Source organism: Brugia malayi, assembly GCF_000002995.4.
Source record: "Brugia malayi strain FR3 genome assembly, contig: Bm_v4_Chr1_scaffold_001, whole genome shotgun sequence".
NCBI classification, from domain to species: domain Eukaryota; kingdom Metazoa; phylum Nematoda; class Chromadorea; order Rhabditida; family Onchocercidae; genus Brugia; species Brugia malayi.
Window position 1 is genome coordinate 1,165,780 of NW_025062475.1, and position 21,452 is coordinate 1,187,231.

Genomic DNA, 21,452 nt, shown 5'->3' on the forward strand with positions numbered 1-21,452 from the left:
CCTAAATTTTGACATCTTCTTAAGTAAACAACCAATGTTTAATTCTTATAAAAGAAATAAAAAAAAAAAAAAAAAAGGTTTGATTCTTTCAAAAAATAACCAATCCGGAATCGGAATAGACTATTTTTGATTTGATTTGCGTAGATTGTTGTTTCATAGATAAAATAGTTATTAATCAATACAACAAGTTTTCTGCCTGATTACTGATAAATAAAGAAATTGCTTTGAAGTTTGAAAAAGAGGAAATTGGTAAGGAATTGGTTAAGTTAAGATAAGAACTTGATTAATCTAGGAGAGCACAGCTCTTAAATTGTCGAAGTTAAAATTTTCGGTAAAGAATGGATAAGTAAGTAAGTAAGTAATTGCTTAGATATGATAAGTAATAGCATTAATTTCTATAATATGGAAAAATTCACAAAGATATTTTTGTGATAAAATTCTATTCGATATAAAAGATAGTTATGCGGGTGAAAGAGCTATTTTACATTTTATAACTTTGAATATAATCATTAAATATAAATTTTTTAAAATATTTTTTTTAAATAATTTTTAAAATATAAATTTAGTTTTAGAATGCAAGAATTTATATGTGAATTAATTCATCAGATGTTTACGATTTATCAGTTCGTTGCTTAAAGCATAAAAAATTTAAACCGGAAAAATTTACATATGAATTTGAATAAATGATAGAAATAGAACAAATTTCTAGAATAAAAATATTTTATAAGATTATTTGCGCTTTTCGTCACTTTATTATATCGCAATTTATAAGCTACCGTTTCAGGATTTGAAAATACAGTTTCAATGAAATGATACAGTAACACAATTTTTTCTTTTTTGAAAGGAAGCGGCAAATTTTACTATGATTGACTGACATTAACTGTTTGCAAATAAATTTAATTTAATCAGAAATTCTTCCAACCTTAATTAAACCAAATTTTAAATACCTATGAAAAATGTCAATAAAAGCAGAAACAAAAATGAGGAACGAAATCAAAATTTCATTTCTAAATTACGGTATTACGGTAGAAGAAAATAAAAAAAATAGAAAATATGATATTATATAAAATTTAAAATATTATCTACAAAAAAAAAAAATAAATTTTTTGCAACAGATGAAAACTTCTATATAATTTGTGCTATTTGCAATATGCCAATATATTCGTATAATTTTTTTTTTTTTTTTTCTTTAAATCATCATCCAATTATTATTGTATCATAAAATTGAGATAAATGAATTAAACAAATTAGCATAAATGAACAAAAAAAGGGAAATGACAAATTATAGTTAATGGAAAAAATAGAGGTATGAAGCATATTAACTTCCATACTAAATTGAAATAAAAATATAACTTAATTTAACTTTTTTTTTCTTGTTGTTTTGAGGAGTATAAAAAAATGTTTTTTCTTTTAAAACTTAATAAAATTAATTTTTCATTTTTTACTACTGTTATCATTGTTACCCGTATCATATCAACATCTACATGGTATTTTCTTCCTCATTTTGAAGTTGATCAAATTGTACAATTCGTTGACTGCTTAAGCGCAATCGTCGTTTTCGTTTCCACAATTGTATACCGCCAACTATACTTAGCGCTACGATAAGCACTAAACAAATTTCACCGAATGTACTAATTGCGCTTATTGATTGAGTTGATGGCACTGGTAATACTGTAAAAGAATTAAATAAACTTTATTTTTGTTCAAATAATTTCACAAATTAGAAAATTTGAAAATTAACAATTCATTAATTATTGATAGTAATTGTGATATAATTTGAGGGAGAGAGAAAGAGGGAGAGAAGAAGAAGATAAGAAATAGAAAACTTAATAATTACTTTATATATTATAATGTAATTTAGATAGAATAGAAATGAAAAACTTAATGAATATTAAAATATTGTAAACTGTTGCATAAACTATAATTGAATAACTATATATAACAGTGAGCAATTAATATCAATATTTCAATTCAAATTTTGACTACAGTTTATACCGTAATTGCTATTAATAATTAATCAGAAATGAATCTAATTAAATAGCCTATCAAGTTTTAATTTTAATTAAGCCTTAGAAGAAAAATCTAGCACAAAGTAAGAATAAAACATTATGATAATTAACTTTAGTCTTAGGAATTAACGATATTTAATTTCAGATAATTTGCTTCACATTTAGCTTTTGAACACTAACTTTGTTATTTCTTTTATATGCTATAACTTTTAATTGAAAGTAAATCTTAATCAGGCTAAATTAAATTAGACTGAATTTGAGTTTTATTCAAATATTATATAATTTATCTGTCAATCATGATTCTTGCATAGCAACATACATAATTTTACCTATTCCACTGCTTTCTTTTCTTAACAACAATTCATATAAGTTAAAAAATATCAATTTTAGCACTTTCAAATGATTTAATCAATAAATCCTTTTTATTTTAAAAATTTAAAACAAAAAAAAAAAAGTAGTTAAAATGTAAATACTTACAACTTTGATCTGTTTTACTAGAATAACTATCATAATCGTTGGGTAATTTCTTCCTACTATTTCGTTCCTTATCATATGATAATTGTTGCGATGAAAATCCTTCATTTTTATCATTTTCTCCTAAAACAAAAATTTTTCATTAAAAAAAAATTAAATTAATCTAATTTAATAATTAATTACCTTCATCGATTTACTATTTAGTTATTGATGGAAAAAAAAAAATTTTTTTTTTTTCTTCATAATACATTCAAAATTATTTGCAAATAAATAATAAAAATTTGAAATTTAAATTTTAGAAAAAGAAAAAGTTAATATTTTATAAAAATTACTTGCAGAAGGATTGTAGTTTACATTAACAACTGGTGTTGAACATAAGAAATGTGTACTTTGCCAACAGCTAAGACTATGCCAAGTGTAATTACCATTAAGTTGCATTTTCACACATTGTTGAATTATTCGACCTTTCGTATCAGCCGGTTCATCTTCAGCCCAATTCAGAAATGTCACCGGTGACAAATCTTTCCAAGCATATGAACCTGAAAAAAAATATTTGTCACCAACTCTTCTTTCCCCTTTTTTTTTTCTTTTTTCAAAATTTAATTTTAATTTTTCAAAGAGTTAATTGTATAAATTAAAATTTTTGTAAAAATTATTTTACTCAATTGCAGTTTATTTGAAATCATTGCTTCAATTATTGTTTGTTATTGATGTTACTGTTGTTGTTGTTTTTTTCATTATTATCACTATCATTACTATTATCATTATGAAATACCTACTAGTGTCATTATTATTCACTTTTCTTATTAAAAATTATCATAATTATCAATATTATCACCAGATATGAGTCCCTTTTTTCACTCTTTTTATCATAATTATAAGAATAACAATTTATGCTTATCATTTATATTTGCTATTTTTTTATCATTAATTTTTTTTTTTTTTGGAAATTTTAGAGTAATGATTACCGTGTTGTTGTCGAATGAGCCCAATTAAAGCATTTGATACGGATAATTCATTATGCAGTATGTGACTTTTGAATAATTCAAAATCTTTTTGTGTTTCAAAACTTGCCAATGTTGCATTAAAATACTAAAATTAATTAACAATTAAAAAAAAAATATAAACAATTTAAAAATTCACAAAAATAAAAATATGAAAATATGTACATTTAACAAAAAAAAAAAAATGAATAATCTTCGAAATAGTAATTAGCAAGTAAAAAAAGTAATTAAAATTGTAACACAACAATTATTGTTTAAAAGTGTTACTCAGAAACTAATAGAAATTCAAATAGAATAGAATGAAAAATAATAGAAATAGAATATTGAAATAGAATAGAATGAAAAAAAAAGTCAAACATCAAAAAGTAATACTCTATTTGAGTAAATGCATAAACATATTATTTTGTATAATTAATTTCATCTACTAATTTGCATAAATTTCAGAAAAAAAAAAAAAAAAGAAAGTAAAAGTAATTTTGTAGCAAATGATGCAAATTAGTTAACAGATAAATCATTAAGGAAAAGTATTTAAACTATCACAATTCAATAAAAATATTTCATTTCAATTTTGCTTTTCGACGTATACCGTTACGAACGATTTCACGTTTTTACGTTTAGTCATTTATTTACAAAAATATATTTCAAAGGTACTATAATTTAGGATGGCAATGAATATCGATCCTCCCGATGTAACATTCCAAGCATCTGGAGGTAACGCTACTGTTAATATAATCAATCAAACCGAAGGCAGACTTGGTTTTAAAGTTTGTTTCATTCTCATCTATGAATTTTTTAAAAATTTTTATTTTGTAAAATAGTTTTACAAAAAAAAAAAATGTTTTAAAAATTTTTTATAAATTAATAAATAAAAATAATGTGTAATTTTCATACTAATTATCTTATTTTTATAAATTCCTTCATTTTTTTTTCTTTTTCTTTTGTAAGATTATCAGTATTGATGATAAATTATAGTATAAATAGATAAAATTTGAAATTGAAATTTCAGGTGAAATCAACCAACAATGATCATTATCGTGTTACACCAGTATATGGTTTTGTTTCAAAAGGTGACAAAACAGAATTGACAATAATTCGTCTAGAAGGACCACCTAAAGAGGATAAATTTGTCATTCAATGGGCTGAGGTACCAGACGAAGAAGATGATCCACAGGCACCATTTAAAGCTGGAGCGCAAGCAGGCGAAGTAATTTTGCCCATTAAAGCAGAATGATTTTGATATCATATTAAAATTCTCTTATCAATAAATATTTTATTTGTATAAAAGAATTAATTATTATCAAAGTATAATTAATACATAATTAATTGAAAAATAAAAGTAAGATTTGAATAATTTTTGATAGAATAAAAAAAATAAAAAAAAAAAAATCCGATGAATATGTTTTTTTTTTTTTTTTTTTAAACTATATGTTACAATATTGATTCCCTGTATTATTAATGAATTAGCTAATTAGCATACTTTTATACTTACCTTGAAACAATCATGATCTGCTTTAAATCCTGAGCTAAACATTGATGTATTACTCACTAAATGATAACAATGTGTTTCACCAAGAATCCAATCCTCTTTACCATCTGGGCAACGTACTGTTTGTGGTACCATACTCATTGGTTCTTCTAAAATTAAGTTTAGCAATGATTTAGTAATAATACATTAGCCTATTAAATATATCACGTAATTATAATGTTATCCGATTAAATATATCACGTAATTATAATGTTATCCGATTAAATATATCACGTAATTATAATGTTATCCGATTAAATATATCACGTAATTACAACGTTATCCTATCAAACATATCACGTAATCATAAATTAGAAAATAGTAATATTACGTATCCTATTAAACATATCACGTTGCTATAATCTAGAAAATAGTAATATTACGTATCATATTAAACATATCACGTTGCTATAATCTAGAAAGTAGTAATATTACGTATCATATTAAACATATCACGTTGCTATAATCTAGAAAATAGTAATATTACGTATCATATTAAACATATCACGTTGCTATAATCTAGAAAATAGTAATATTACGTATCATATTAAACATATCACGTTGCTATAATCTAGAAAGTAGTAATATTACGTATCATATTAAACATATCACGTTGCTATAATCTAGAAAATAGTAATATTACGTATCATATTAAACATATCACGTTGCTATAATCTAGAAAATAGTAATATTACGTATCATATTAAACATATCACGTTGCTATCAATTAAAGTAACAATTAAAAATACCATTTTTTTTTTTTTTTTTTAATCCTTTAATGTTAACTGATATAGTCATAACATCTATCAGAAGACTTTATGATTTATGTGTTTCACAAAATATTTCAATTAATCCACATTAATTATCAACAAAGAATGATTAAATGTTTAAATTTTGTAATTTATCGTAGTGTTTTACAAAAGTTATTTTTAAATTTTTTTTCAATTCAATTAATTCACATTAGCATACGTAAAAAAATTGTCAAAATTAATTTCGCAAAAAAAAAAAAAAAAATTAATGTAATTTAAATTTGAAATAAATTTTTACCATTTGTAAGTCGACAAACGATCGGTTTACGTTTCATACAATCATCAATGTACCATGCAGGACCATTTCTGCCAATTTTCAAAACAACACAATTGCCATTTTTTAAATTTGGTTCACCAATATCCCAAGGTGCTAGACGTAATCGAAGGTTATCTGTTCTTTCAAACCTGAAAAAGGAAATGCATTCATTCAGGAAGAAATCGGTATTTGTTATCAAAACAAGAAAAGACTATATCCTTCATTCCGGATGCTTTATTTCAAAAAACTGATCAAGAAAAAATTGATTTAATTGATTGAAAATTGCATCTTATCTAGAAGTAAAAATAACACTGCGATCAGAATTTTATAATTTAAAACGAGTAGAAAATAAATTAATTAATAAATATGGATATTGAATTAATAATTTCTAAATTATCCACAACATTCTCGAAATTTCTGAATTTTATTAAACTATTCAGTGAGATAAAATTTTTAAATATTGCATGCGTTATTCAACAAATTTCAAAAAACATTAAACTATCGTTTTTATTACTCTAATATTTAAATTAATTCGCATTTGTTCTTGAATTTCTTATATTACTTTATTTTTAAAAAAGTGTTTCATCATTTTATCTAAGATTCGCTTATAAATTACAATCATAATTAATAATAATGGTAATACTTGTAACCATAATAATAATAATCTTAAAAAAAACAATGATAGATTAATAAATTAATAAATTTAGCAAAAATTATATTACCTAAAAAATACTTTTAGCAATAGATTAGATAATTTAAATTGTAATAAATAGCAAAAGAGAAGGTGGCAATTTTTCAAAGTACTCTAACAAATATTAAATTTTAGTAAAATTTCAGCTAAAAATTTGCAATATCGGACTGACCCAACTGATTTTCGGAGTTTTAGAAAGTGATTAGATAATTTAAATTATTGTAAATATCAAAAGAAAGTGGCAATTTATTTTAAAATACTCTAACAGTTATTAAATTTTCAGGGTTTTTCATGCAAGTTTCATACAGAAATTTGCAATGCCGGACTAACCCAACTGATTTCCGGAAACGAATACCCATAAAGAATTCATCGTAATCATTCTCCAATGCCATTGCTGTCAAAAATAACCATTCGAAAATGTTATCAGCTTGTGCTAATTGACCATATTTTCTACCGTAATTTGTATATTTTGTTGGTAATGTTGCACAAATTTCAGATGCATCAACAAAATTAAAATGACCATTAACTGAAAATTTTTATAAAAATTTTCTAAACAAGAAAAAAAATTTTTAGCAAAAAAATTTTAAACTAATATTTTTTGCATCATTTTGTGCTTTTGTCTCAAATTACATGAAAATAAAACAAAATGAGAATTCAAAATTATCAAAAAAAAAAAATGGTAATTTTGAAGAAAATTTTGATGAAAAAAAAAAGAAAAATTTAAACAAAAAATTTTTAACTTTCATAGTTGAAAAAAATGAGTAAAATGCAAGAAATACAAAATAATTTTTTTCAACAAAAATCAAAAAAAAAATGAAATTGTAATTTAGAAAAATTCATAAAAATTATAACATAAGGAAATTATTGAATTTGAAAAGAAAAAAAAAGGTTAAATATGACTAATTAATATTTCATATTTGAAAAAATAAATTACAAAAATTACAAAAAAAAAAGGCCATAATCTTTTTCATTCTTTAGTAATGGTAATGTAAAATGTATCAAATACATTTAAATATTTCTTTTTATTTTTGCATTAAAAAAAAAATTTCATTTTTGTTTCAAAAAAAAAAAAAATTAAAAAATGAAAAAATTTCATTTATTGATAACAAACTATGCTTATTAGGATCATTGAGAAGAAAACAGTATGTAATATCATCGATTTCATTGCATGTCTTTTTGTTTTGAATTACATTTGCTGATTCATCTGAAATATTTAATTGATTAATTAATTAATTAAAACTGTAGAATTCATTAAAAATTAATTCTGACATCATACCTACATTTTATCTACTCTTTTTTTGTTGGTACTTCAAGTTTGAATTTCTTTTTTTTTTAATTAATTAAATAAATCATCATTCAATATAATACATGAAATAGTTTAAGTTAAACATTTAATAAACTTTCAACAATTCCCTCTTATCTTATCTTATCTTATCATTTCAGACTTAACACTTCTTAAAATAAATGATAAATGATAACAGTGCAAAATCATTAACCTGCATAAGTTTCACAAATATATGGTAATTCCATTGTATCACACTGATTTGATTTGTTATCTGCTTTTGTTGAACCACTAGGAAAAACATAATCTAAAACAATCAATAAGTTTCATTTTTCAAATTACAAAATTTGAATTTAAAAAAAAAATTCCACAATTTGAAACTAATTATCTCTTAGCAAAAAAAAAAAAAAATCTAATTGAATCATTTTTCTAATAAACAAAAAAAAAAAAGAGAAACTATTTATAAAAGTAAAATATATGGAATAATCTAAAATAAAAGTTAAATTTAAATTTCTCATTAGCTAAAGCTAGTAAATTATTTGAAATTTTTAATAATATTGCTTCAATGTTTTAACCTTTTTATACCATTTAAAAGTTTAATTTGAAATTCGCTTAGTATAAGCTAGACATTAAGATTATTAGTTTATTAAATGAATTTAGTACTCATTAAAAGATCTCATTAATCAAGATAGTTCATGTTTGATAACTAAAATTGATAAATGAGTACGGATTGAACTAGGAAATTAAATCTAATTAAATCTAAATTAAAATTAAATCTTATTTAATCTAATTTTAGCATTTACGAAATGATAAAATTGAATGAAAAAGTAGTTATTAACTAACTTATTATACCAGCAATTCATAGATAATTATTAGAATGAATTAAATTTTCAGTTCATTTCAAATATTTTTGAAAGAAATGGGATTTACTAGTTTTATTGAAGATAATATTCCAATATCCGACCATATTAGTAGCATCTAATGCAACACAAGCCTAAAAATATTTACAATTAAATAAAAAAAAAAAAACATTTTTTTTTTTTTGACATATTTAAAATGTATTTTTAGCAAAATGAATTTGCTAAATAAATATAAAAATATATAAATGATAAATTAAATAATAAATTAAATTATTAAATGTTGAAATACATAAATATATGTAGGAAAATAAAATATATAATAACCTCATTGGAAAAACCAGGTTCACCAACATTTTGAAAAATATGTCGATCACCGCCAATCCGGATTACTCGATTATCTGGACCAAAACGGATCAATTTTAACGGTTCACCATCCAACCATCGTACTCGTCCATCTGTCATATCCATACCAATCCATGCATTACTATTTAAATTTTGCAACATTGATGTAACAAATCCTATTAAATGAGGTTTATTTTAAAATTTAAGTTAAATAATTGTAGAAATAAAAATATAAATTTTTTTTAAAAAAAAGAAAAATTTAATTTTTACATATTAAATAATTTTGTGAATATTTGCATGCTTCGTTTTATTTAGAAATGAGAAAAGAAATATTATATCTGTGCAAGTAAATTAAAACAATAAAATCAGTTGAATGTGTTTAGTATTAATTAGGAAATTATTAGACAGCTTGAACAATACCGAAATTATAAAGAAACAATAATAAAATTCAAATTTACTTGCATAATTGTTTTTGTTAGTAAGGAATAAATTTAGTTGTTTGTTTGTTTATTTTTTTAGTAAGGACTAAATGTAGTAGTTGTTTGTTTGTTTTAAATAAAGACTAAATTTAGTTGTTTATTTGTTTGTTTTTTTTAGTAAGGACTAAATTTAGTTGTTTGTTTGTTTATTTTTTTAGTAAGGACTAAATGTAGTAGTTGTTTGTTTGTTTGTTTATTTTTTTAGTAAGGACTAAATGTAGTAGTTGTTTGTTTGTTTGTTTATTTTTTAGTAAGGACTAAATTTAGCTAAAAATGTTTGTTTATTTTGATGATATTTAAATTATTAATTGAAATATTTCCTCCTAATTTCTTTTCCAAAAAAAAAATAAATTCTTACCATTTTCATACATATCAGTTAAGCTAACCAAATTAGCTTTTTCATTTTTGCAACGTTGAATAGCTTCACTGAATGTTACACCATTATTATTTGTTCCATATAATTTATAACACATTCCTCCTTAACAATAAATTAAAGATTAAATTTTTTTTTTTTCTAAATTTAATTTTGACTCTTTTTTTTTCTAATTCTTCACAATTTCTCAAATAGCTAATAAGATTTTTAATTTCTCAGTAACATTTTGAATTTTTTCAAAGAGGGCAATCAAATTTTAAATCTGATATTATTAATTACTTCAATTACAAATGCTAATCATTAATTGTAATTAATTTCTATATATTAATTATATAAGCTTCTTTTTTTTTCTGTTAATTATTTGTATTTATTTATCAATGTTGGAAATTAATTTTAATGGTAATAAATAAAGAATGAAAAAAATACATAAAGAAAATTAATTAATTTAATGAATAAAAGAAAGATAAAAAATAAAGTTATTTGATTTAATAAATTTTTTACTAGAAATTGCTTGCTAAAATTCAACTGTAAGAAAAAAAAATTAAATTCAAATTTTAATATCATTTCAAATTTAAGTTGCAAATAACTAAATTATGAATCTGATATATAAATTAAAAAAAAAAAAAAATCAACGGAAAATTTACTGTTTGAGCAAAAAAAAAAAAAAGAAAAAAAAGATTGATGAATAATTTAGTGTAATGAAATTCATTTCATCATTTAAAAATTTATTTTTTAAAAAGAAAAAAAAAAAACGAAAGAGAGAGAGGGAGAGAGAGAGAGAGAGAAGAAAACGAACTGAATAATTTGTATCCGTTTGAACATTTCCAGTTGCTTTGCTTTTTCAATCTTCTTTCTTCTTTTGCTGATAATTCAAAACGAGAATGATAATCAAAGCCTGGTTTACGACATATCGCCAAATGACGATTATCACATCGTTGATGTGTCCAAAAATATGCTACAAAAATATTTCATTCATTTTAAAATTTTTAAATTTTCATTTTTTTTTTTTTTTTTTTTAAAATATGCTAAAAAAAATGATCCGTTGATTAATGAAACATTTTAAATTTTTAATTTAAAAAAAATTAAAAAAAAAAAAAAAAAACAGAGAAGCAGTGAACCTGGAGTATTCTTTGTTACTTGAATTGGAACACCAAAAAGATTATATAGCGGTTGTTTCTGGAGTAATTTCGTACTAAAATATTCAACAATTCATCATTCAAATATGATTTTAAATTTTTAAATCAAAATTTGTAAACTTTCAGAATTTTTAAATTGAAATTTATAAATTTTCAAAATTTTTTAAATCAAAATTTCTGTTTTCTACATTTATAATCTCTTTTTTCATTTTTTTTTTTACTTTTTTAAAATAAAAATTATAAAATGAAAAAAATATTTTTGTGGAGAAACAAAAAAAAACAAAAAACAAACCTAACATTGAATTGTATTGCAACACAAATACCTCTCTCTTCATCCGGATCGTCATTTCTTAATCGTTCCAATAAATAATCAAATGATGAACCATCAGACCATTCGTATTGACTACAAATTTATTTCATTTTCATTTTTTAAAATTATCTTATTTTACTTAAAAATTTTATTTAAAAAAAAAAAAAAAAAAAACATAAAGAAAAATTAAACTTTCTTTCTGTTCATAATTAATAGAATCAAAAATAAATAAATAAATAAAATAAAATAAAAAAGATTATTTTGATGATAAAATAAAAAATAAAAAACGATGATCATAAATTGATTATTTTGTTTAATTCGGTGATCATTTCTGGAAATTTTTTTTGACTCGAATTATTAGCAGTAGATAACTACGACAGGTAAAAAAAATGATACCTTTGGGCATTTCTTCGATGCAATCCAATCCAATATTTTGTTTCACCACTTATTGATGGTTGTAATTGTACCTTAATAATTCATTTTTCTTTTCCAATTTATTATAATAAAATTATTGTATCTAAATTTTTAGTAGTAAAATTAACAAAATTATTTTGAATGAATTTTTAATCAAAATTAGTAAAATTATTTTGATTCAATTTATCATTGTTAAATATTTTAAAAAATATTTTAAATTTGACTACAATGAAAAGTTATTCAAAAAAAAAAAAAAAAAAAAAAATGTTTTTATTTACTTTATCCTTAATAAAAATATTTGTGATAATCTTTCCCACATCATTAAGCTATTTTAAGTAATTAAATTAAATATTTTAAATAAAATTGAATACTACTGATTAATTTATAGCATAAATTTTAGCTAACTAAAAAATTTTTTCACACTTCTTTAAACTTCTCAAAATGGATATCTTACCTAATCAATTATACTGATAAATTTACTTCTCTTTATGTTTCAATCATTTTAAAAGTAACGTTTTTTTTTTTTTTTTTTTTTTTTTTTCCAGGAAGATAAGAAATAAATAATTTATCTTAAGTTGCATTCATTTCAATTCTTTATCACTTCTTCAAATTATCCAAATTGCATGGATATATCCTTATCTAATCAATTCTACTGATAAATTTGTTTATTTTTTCTTCTTAATAAACATATTTGTTTACGAGAAATTTTTCGTATTAAAATTTAAAAAAAAAAAAAAGAAAACACTGCCATTTCATAAATGAAATTTGCTTCTTCTTTTGAATGAATTGAAGTAAGATCAGATTGATGTTTTGCATCACATTCTTTCATTGCTTGTTCCCAATAAAATGGCTCAGTTTGTAAACGATAGCATACAGTTCCTTGGCTTGTTTTTAATGGACAAAATAATGGATCAACACCACATGGAACTATAATTTAATTAATTAATTAAAAATAATATAATAATATATTTATTCATTTAATTATATTTTAAAATTATATAATTTATATTTTATTATATTTATCTAATTATATTTTACTTTTTTTCACTTTTTTTTTTTTGGCCAAATTGTTAAAATTATTGTTAGTAAATATTAAAAATGATAAAAAGTTGAAATTAATTTTTTTTTAAATGAAATAAATAAATAGAAAAAAAAAAAGCAAACAAATGGCTAACAATCAGCGGTAAGTTCACTATTTGCGCTTTCCGTAATTTCTACTTCTTCCTCTGTTACAATAGCACTACCACCACTAGAAAGTTGATCCTAAAATATCAATCCAAAATTTTTGATAATAAAATGATAAAAAACTTAAAATTAAATTTTTTTTTTTTAAATGAAATAATTAAATTACATTATTGACAGAAATTTTAGAATAAGTTCTTCATTGTTTATTTTTTTCAATTGTTTATTTATTTACTTAATAAATTTTTCTTTTTTTTTTCTTTTTTGAACAAAATTTTATTTATAAGTTCAGTGTTAAATTTACCTGTGAAAAAGCTGGCATTTGACAAATAAATCGTCGACGATCTGAACATGTGGTAATATTGAATGTTCGATGTGTTGCTAATCCGGTAGGAGATTTTTGAACTGTAATTTTAGTAATAATAATAACAATACGGAATTTGATGCTTCTTTTTTTTTTTTTTTTTTTTTTTTATTAAAACTTTTTTCTTATTAACTACTTCCTGAATTTTTACAAAAATTCATATTTATGCTAATTAATAATTTCATTCCTAATTGATATATAGCACAATTTAAGCAAATAATAGCAAAAATTGATGAATTAAATTTTAAATTTTCAGAAAACATACAATCATAAAAAACACAATAATGATTATCCCATTTGTTTGATTTTGGTACGGTAAGTTTTACATCACCAATTATCAATTTATCATTTGCAAATAATTTTCCATCAGTCCATCTATAATTAAATATTATTAATTTTTAATAAATTCTGAAATCATTTATTTCAAAAATTTTGCCGGAAATTTGCCGAAAATATGAAAAAAAAAAAAAAAAAAAAGAGAAGAAAAGAAAAAAGCAAATAATGAAGAGAAAATTTTTATTTCTTATCAACATTTACCATTATTAGCAATCCAACAAGAAATTAAATTCAACTTTTAGGTGAAAATTTTTTGACTATATTATTGCTATTGATAAGTAGTACTTATAAGACGTATGAAATATCACGTGAATCACGTGTATTCTTGATGGTACAATGATTTTTATTCTCTCTTTTTCTTCCTTTTTTTTTATCTTGGAAATTAATTAATGTATAAATTTTTGATTTCATTTTAAGCCATCTTTTTTTTTTTTTTTTTTTTGTTTTTTGATACATTCAATGAAAATGCAAAGTTGTAAATTTGAAATTGATATAAAACTTGGAAATTAAACCTGAAGGAAGGCATTTGATCACTTTGACTCTTCGGACATAATTGGCCAAGTCCAATCCACCAGCCAGAATCAAACCATGGAGAATTTTTTGGAAATAATGTATACAATGATTTCCCTTTTATTTGCATTTCTCTATCAATCTTTAAATAAAGTTATTATCAATTATTATCAGTAAAATTGATCTATATATATTTAAATTATTATATTTAAATATAAATTAGCAAGAAAAGAAGAAGGGAAAAAAGCAAAATAAAACTAAATCAATTATTTGATAATAAATTAAAATAAATACAAACAATTAATTTTATTTTATTTTTGAGTATTTGTGTGTGTGTGTGTGTTGTTTTCCCCAAAAAAATTTAAAATTCAAAATATCAAAAATAAATTAAAATTTGTTATAATAACACATCAGCAATTTCTATTATTCTGCTAATAATATTTATAATAATTATTTACAAATATTTGAAGTTGCAAATTTTGAAATTGAAATTATTTAAAAAATTAAACCGCTTCTGTAAGCCAGCTAATTTGTTCCATAGTTTGTATCGAAACTAGATGAGCATCTTTTCCAACTTGTCGACAGCTTTCTTCAGCTTGTTGCCATGTCATCCGGAATACCGTTAAAATCTTCAAGCAATGAGTGTATTTAACTGATCCGGTTGATGCATACGGTACCCAGCCATTATGACACGATAATTTATTTCCTAGAAATTACATTAGCAAAAAAAAAAAAAAAAAATTATTGACAAAAAGGAAGTATTTCATTATTTATCCATTATTTAAAGAGGAAAACTGAAGAAATAATTTTTATCAGAAATATCACGAAATATCACTACTAATCAATAATTAATTAATTAATCAATTTTTATCAGAAATATCACTACTAATCAATAATTAATTAATTAATCAATTTTTATCAGAAATATCACTACTATCAATAATTAATTAATTAATCAATTTTTTTTTATCAGAAATATCACTACTGATCAATAATTAATTAATTAATCAATTTTTATCAGAAATATCACTACTAATCAATAATTAAATAATTTCATCTCCATCGATTACTAATTTATTTATAATTTCTTCTTTTCTTATATTCAATAATCTATTTTAACATTTTTGCTATTATTTTTTTTCAAAAAAAAAGAAATAAATATTAACTTTCTATTTGTATTTTTGCTTCTGCGATATTTTCCTTCTTACCATTTATTTTATCAATTATATCAAATGTTGATAATAAAAATAGAATTAGCATATACATATGTGTATAAGCAGGCAAATTACAGTAATAATTTAATAGCCAATTCTTAATTCTGTAAATTAGACAATGTAATTAGAAAAAAAAAAAAAATTTAAATAATAAACCAACAAATGAAATTTATTGAAAAAACGTTTAAACATAAAATAATCATTGAAATTACATATTTTTATTATTTAAAAGATTTTTTCTTTCTTTTTTTTTCTTTAAAAAATTTAAAAAGTTTTTAATTCTTAAAAAAAAAGACATTATTATTTATCAAAAATAGAAAAAAAAATTTCTTTTTTAATTAATTAATTAATTTTTTTATTCAATGATCCGATTGATACAAAATATTAATATCACTACACTTAGCAACATCAAATGAAATTCAAAAAATTTCAAAAAAATAAAAAATAAAAAGACGACGATTGCGGTGAAAAGTGATTTAGAAAGAAATTAAATTCACTTTTCAATCAATCTATAATACATTTTGGCATTGCTACAAACAGAAAAAAATTCGATGATTTTTGGCTTTTAAAAAAAAAAAATAAAAAATTAACTAAAAGTTGAAATATTTTCCAAAAAAAAAAAATTTAAAAATTTAAAAATTAGAGAGAAAAAAAAATTGAAGAAAATGCGATAAAATAAAAGAAAGAATAAAAAAAGTATTTACTATTATAAGAAATAATAATATGTTGAATGTTTTACTTAGTGTTTATCTTCTAATCAGTAAATAAATTTGACCATGAATTATCATTTTTGTTATTTTATTTTGAAAGTTTTTAGAAATGAAAAAGGAAAAAAAAAAAACAAATTAAAAGTAAACAGTATCAATAGAATAAGGAGAAAAAAATGATTATCAAAATAAAAAAAAAAAAAAAATAAATAAATAATAAACAAAACAAATTAAAGTAACAATATCAGTAAAATATATAACGTAAAAATGTCAGCAAAAAAATGATTATCAAAATTTTAAAAAAAAAAAATAATTAAATAATAAACAAAACAAATTAAAATAACAAAATCTGTGGAATAAGGAGAAAAAATGATTATCAAAATTAAAAAAAAAAAAAAAAAAATTAAATAATAAACAAAAAAAATTAAAGTAACAAAATCAGTAGAAAAAGGAGAAAAAATAATTATTAAAATTAAAAAAAAATAAAAATTTAAATAATAAAAAGAAATAATATTTTATATAGCGCTAAAGTTTTACATCGTTACAATTGAAATTGGTCGATGAAATTGCTAAGAGAAGTAGAAAAAATGTTTCTCTTTTCTTTTCTTCTCTTCTCTTCCCCTCTCTCTCTCTCTCTTCATTTTTTTTCCTCTTTCTTATCAATATCAAATCAGCATGATTTCATTGGTAATCACTACTTGATCATATAAAAAAAAAACCATAAGTGTCAAAAAAAAAAAAAATAAAATAAAATAATGAAAAGCTTTTATGATCCGTTTTGCAGATATATTACAAATAAATTTATAATGCAAGTATTATCATCGCATAAATAAAATAGAAATTCTTATTTTTTAGTTTTATAAATTTTTAAAATAAACAAGCATAAAAGCAAATTGTAACAAATAAAAATTTGATAAAACCAAATAAATAAGTGAAATAAATAAGCAAATAAAATAAAATAAAATAAATAAAAATAAAAAGCAAAGAGAAATAAAAAAAAAATTCAAATAGCGTTCTGTTAGAATTAAATTTTTTTTTTTTAATACAAGCAAAAAAAAAAATTATGTATATATTTATAGCACAATAACTTTATTTATTTATTTTTTTTTTTTTTGATAAACAAATATAAACAAGTTGAAATAATTAGAATATGCACAAAGAAAAAAAAAAGGATAAGCAAAATAATTAGAAAAAAAGAAGAAGAAAATAAGCAAATAACATTTTTTGGAATTAATTTAAATATCAATGATTAAAATGAAATGTAACTCTCTTTCTTTTTTTCTTTGCATTTATTTATTTATTAATGCATTAGAAGAAACGTTTACATTACTAATATGAATCATTGAATTATTTGTGCTAATTGAGGTGAAAAAGAAAAAGGTTACAAAAATTTATGAATCATATAAAAAAAAAGGTAAAACTGTAATGGAAAAATGAGAGAGAGAGAGAGAGAGAGAGGGAGAAATACAACTGAATTTTCATATATTATTGTTAGATGAAATTGTATCAACAATAAGTAAATAGTAATAACACCAACAACAACAGTAACAGTGACAATAACAATAACAACAATAGACAATAAAGATATAGTACTGAAAAATAAGTGAAACATCAGATTATTACTTTCCCAGCATTCTGATTAAAAAAAAAAAAAAGGAATGAAAATAAAAAGTAGAAAATGGTAAATGGAATAATATTAGAAGTTAATCACGTTGAAATAATGACGGAAGTGATGGTCGAATGATAGTGAATGGACGTGAGTGACGCTTAAATAATGACGGAAATGATGGTCGAATGATGGTGAATGGACGTGAATGACGCTTAAATAATGACGGAAATGATGGTCGAATGATGGTGAATGGACGTGGGTGACGCTTAAATAATGACGGAAATGATGGTCGAATGATGGTGAATGGACGTGAATGACGCTTAAATAATGACGGAATGATGGTCGAATGATGGTGAATGGACGTGAGTGACGCTTAAATAATGACGGAAATGATGGTCGAATGATGGTGAATGGACGTGAATGACGCTTAAATAATGACGGAAGTGATGGTCGAATGATAGTGAATGGACGTGAATGACGCTTAAATAATGACGGAAGTATAAGTAACGCTGAAATAATAGCATAAGTAAGTGATATATGGAAGTAGGAGCAGAAAAATAAGTATATGAATTGTGTGATTTGACCACGTGGAAAGGATCCATTGAATCAATCGGTGCATTCATTTTTGCAACACGTTTTAGCAGCTTCGTCTTCTTCATTATCATCGATACAATCAATCAATCATGATCAAATGGCAATGGATCGGAGAAGAAATGAGCGCTGAGCGCAGAAGAGTAAGCTAATAGAGGCGCAGAAGACAAGGAAATATGGGAAAGGAAGGGATTTATTTGGGCGGAAAGTGTTGTTATTGCTAGCAAATTTCTAAAGAAGGATGAAATAGATGATATGCTTTTTATTGTTTATTTTATTTCATTCAAATTAAAACAAATAAATTTCTCTCAAATAACAGTTGGCAAAAAATTATTCTAGTAAAAAAAAAAAATGAAAAGAATTGAATTTAAATTAAACTAAATTACGATGAAAAAAAAATGAAAAAAGGAGAAAAAATTTAAATCAAATATTAATAAAATATTAGCGATAAAAGATAATCTAAATATTATATAAATTTCTGGTATAAAAATTTATTAAAATATTTACTAATAGTTGTATTTGAGTCAAATTTTATTATTTTAATATTTTACTAATTAGCTATTTCATTTTTTTTTCTTTTTGCTTGTTTCAAATTTGAAATTTTCAAAAACAAGAAAAAAAAAATTCTAAATTAAGAATTAAATTAGATTTCTCTCATATTGTAAATATTATAATTTGTCGTCGTGAATTTAAATAATATTTTGAAATTTTAAAATATATAATATTACGCTTTAAATTTATCCTATAAATATGTAACATCATCAATTGCAAATTGTCAATATTTTAATTCATCTAAAACATTATTAAACAAATTTAATGCTTAATAGTTGCTTTGAACCAAATTTTATTGCACTATATACTGACTAGCTAATTTGGATTTTCAAAATTTAAACTTTACATTTTAATCCTATTTTCGAAATGCTACAAATGTAATTTCGCTTTGGTTGACAAATTTTGAGAAAGCTAAGCAAATTATCATTCGTCAAATAAACAAAATGACAGATGGTGATATTTGCACTTAATAGTATGCAAAAGCAAACAAATCGATTTGTTATATTTTTACATTAAATTTAAAAAAATAAACAAACAGTGTACAAATAAGGCTCCTCCTTAATTATTTAAAAATATTGCAAAAAAAAAAAAAAAACAAAAAAAAACAAAAAAAAAAGCAAAATTTGGGTAAATTATGGAAGAAAATATGTGTAAAAGACAATAAAGTTATAATTTATCTTTTTTAATTTTTTTTTTTTTTTTTAAATATAAATGGCAAATCTAATATGAAAGAAATTTTCTATAAAGAGAAATTCTTTTATAAATGGCATACACAAAGCAATAGAAAAAAATATTGAATATGAATTGAGAAATAGTTTGAATTGAATAATTAATAAAATTTAGTTAATTAAAATATTGGTATTTCATCTTATCACTTGCATAATTTTTTCTAATTTATTCATTTCTCAAATTCTATTAGGTATTTGATTTCTTTTTTGTTTACACAACAATTAAGTATCAAAGACAATTTGTTTACACAACAATTAAGTATCAAAGAAGGAAAAATAATTAATTAACAAATAACAATTATTAAATACTTATTCGTATTACTTAATGCTTTATTTTGTATTATTACTAATTTGAATGATATCAATTGGTCACACAGAAATAAAATAATAAAAAAGAGAAAAAAAAATAAATAACAAATAAACAATCATTAATTAATGCTTACTCATATTAATAATAACTTTTTAATTTTTATTTTCCTCGCCTTTATAATAGTTTACAACATGAGAATTGCACATGAAAATAAAAAATAAAATAAAAATGAAATTTAACAAATATTTAGCTTTCATTTTTTTTTTCCTTTTCGATGATCACAACGAATTTTTTTGTCTTTTTTTTCGATCTGCTTTCATTATATTAATATTATATATATTTGTATAAACAGAATATTTCATTAAATTTAATTATTTGAAATAAATGTTCGGTGGATGCGAGAAATGATAATAACCTTTTGCTGACAAATCATCCGATCAAGCACAAAATAAATTCTGACAAATTAGCAATTCTATCCATTTACTAATTAGCATATTAATGATGAAAAAAAAAAAAAAAAGTATATGATTAATTCAGTTTTAAATCAGCCATTTTTGAATGCTTTCTCATGAAAATATTATCAAATAATCATAGCAAATAAACTTTAAACATTTGCAAAGTATTACTTAAACGATTTTAAAAAATAAAGTTCAAAAAAAAAAAAAAAAATTGGAAGATAATTATTTGGAATTTGCAATAACAACTGCGAAGTGAAAAATGGAAGCTAATATTAGTAAGCATTGTTTTGATCAAAGATTTGTCAATAGAAAAAACTTTCAAAAATGAAATTAATTAGTTAAATTAGCAATTAGCAGTTTTTTTTTTTTTTTTTTTTGTTTTTAACATTGAAATTTAATGAGAAATATTATATCAAAATTGTTTACAAAATATTGTTTACCCTTTATTTTTTTAGAGATTAACAATAAATAATTGTTTATTATTTTGTTATATACAAATTTTTTATGTCATATATAAATATACCAAATATTAAAAAAATAAAATGCAGAAAAAGGAGAAAAAAATAGACGAAAAAGATGAAAAACTAAAACATTTCATTAAATGATCATTTATAACTGCAACTTTTTTATCCTTTATCTCCTCCTCCTTTTTTTTATTTATATCCTTTTCTCTCTCTCTCTCTCTCTCTCTCTCTTCGCATTATTATTAAAAACTAAAATAAAATGAAAGAAAAATAGAGAAGAAATTATAAAGTATGAAAATATTAAATATATTTTTAAAAAAAAAAGTGTTTGATAAATTTAAAAAAAAATTTGTGTTTTGTTATTTCAAATTACGCAAATTTTAATTTCAAATTTAATTGATATCATTTTATATTTAATTTTTTTTTTTTTTTATTTTGCATGTTTTTTTGATATTATTTCGTT

The 21,452-nt window shown here is 21.6% G+C and overlaps 2 protein-coding genes across 5 annotated transcripts; one reads left to right on the forward strand and one right to left on the reverse strand.

The window, feature by feature from the left end:
- Positions 1-1,480: 1,480 nt before the first annotated feature.
- Bm8663 (Uncharacterized protein) lies at positions 1,481-15,616 on the reverse strand (the record flags this gene model as incomplete). 4 transcript variants are annotated; one of them, XM_043076172.1, is made up of 23 exons in its annotated part: positions 1,481-1,671; positions 2,487-2,606; positions 2,816-3,022; positions 3,452-3,575; positions 4,977-5,122; positions 6,060-6,226; positions 7,099-7,294; positions 7,880-7,972; positions 8,265-8,357; positions 8,981-9,044; positions 9,262-9,428; positions 10,090-10,209; positions 10,901-11,059; positions 11,223-11,296; positions 11,533-11,643; positions 11,947-12,017; positions 12,713-12,891; positions 13,140-13,227; positions 13,451-13,551; positions 13,776-13,885; positions 14,359-14,498; positions 14,866-15,062; positions 15,523-15,616. In XM_043076172.1, the coding sequence occupies 23 exons, from the start codon at positions 15,614-15,616 to the stop codon at positions 1,481-1,483; spliced, it is 3,012 nt and encodes a 1,003-aa protein (XP_042932106.1). The 4 variants fall into 4 exon arrangements, with proteins under 4 accessions (XP_042932106.1, XP_042932105.1, XP_042932108.1 ...); XM_043076171.1 differs by having other exon boundaries at positions 9,235-9,428; XM_043076174.1 differs by lacking the exon at positions 15,523-15,616 and having other exon boundaries at positions 14,866-14,967.
- Bm4411 (major sperm protein 3, putative) lies at positions 4,150-4,718 on the forward strand (the record flags this gene model as incomplete). The annotated part of the gene is made up of 2 exons (XM_001894806.2): positions 4,150-4,251; positions 4,494-4,718. 2 exons carry the CDS (start codon positions 4,150-4,152, stop codon positions 4,716-4,718), a joined length of 327 nt encoding a protein of 108 aa, XP_001894841.1.
- Positions 15,617-21,452: the final 5,836 nt, after the last annotated feature.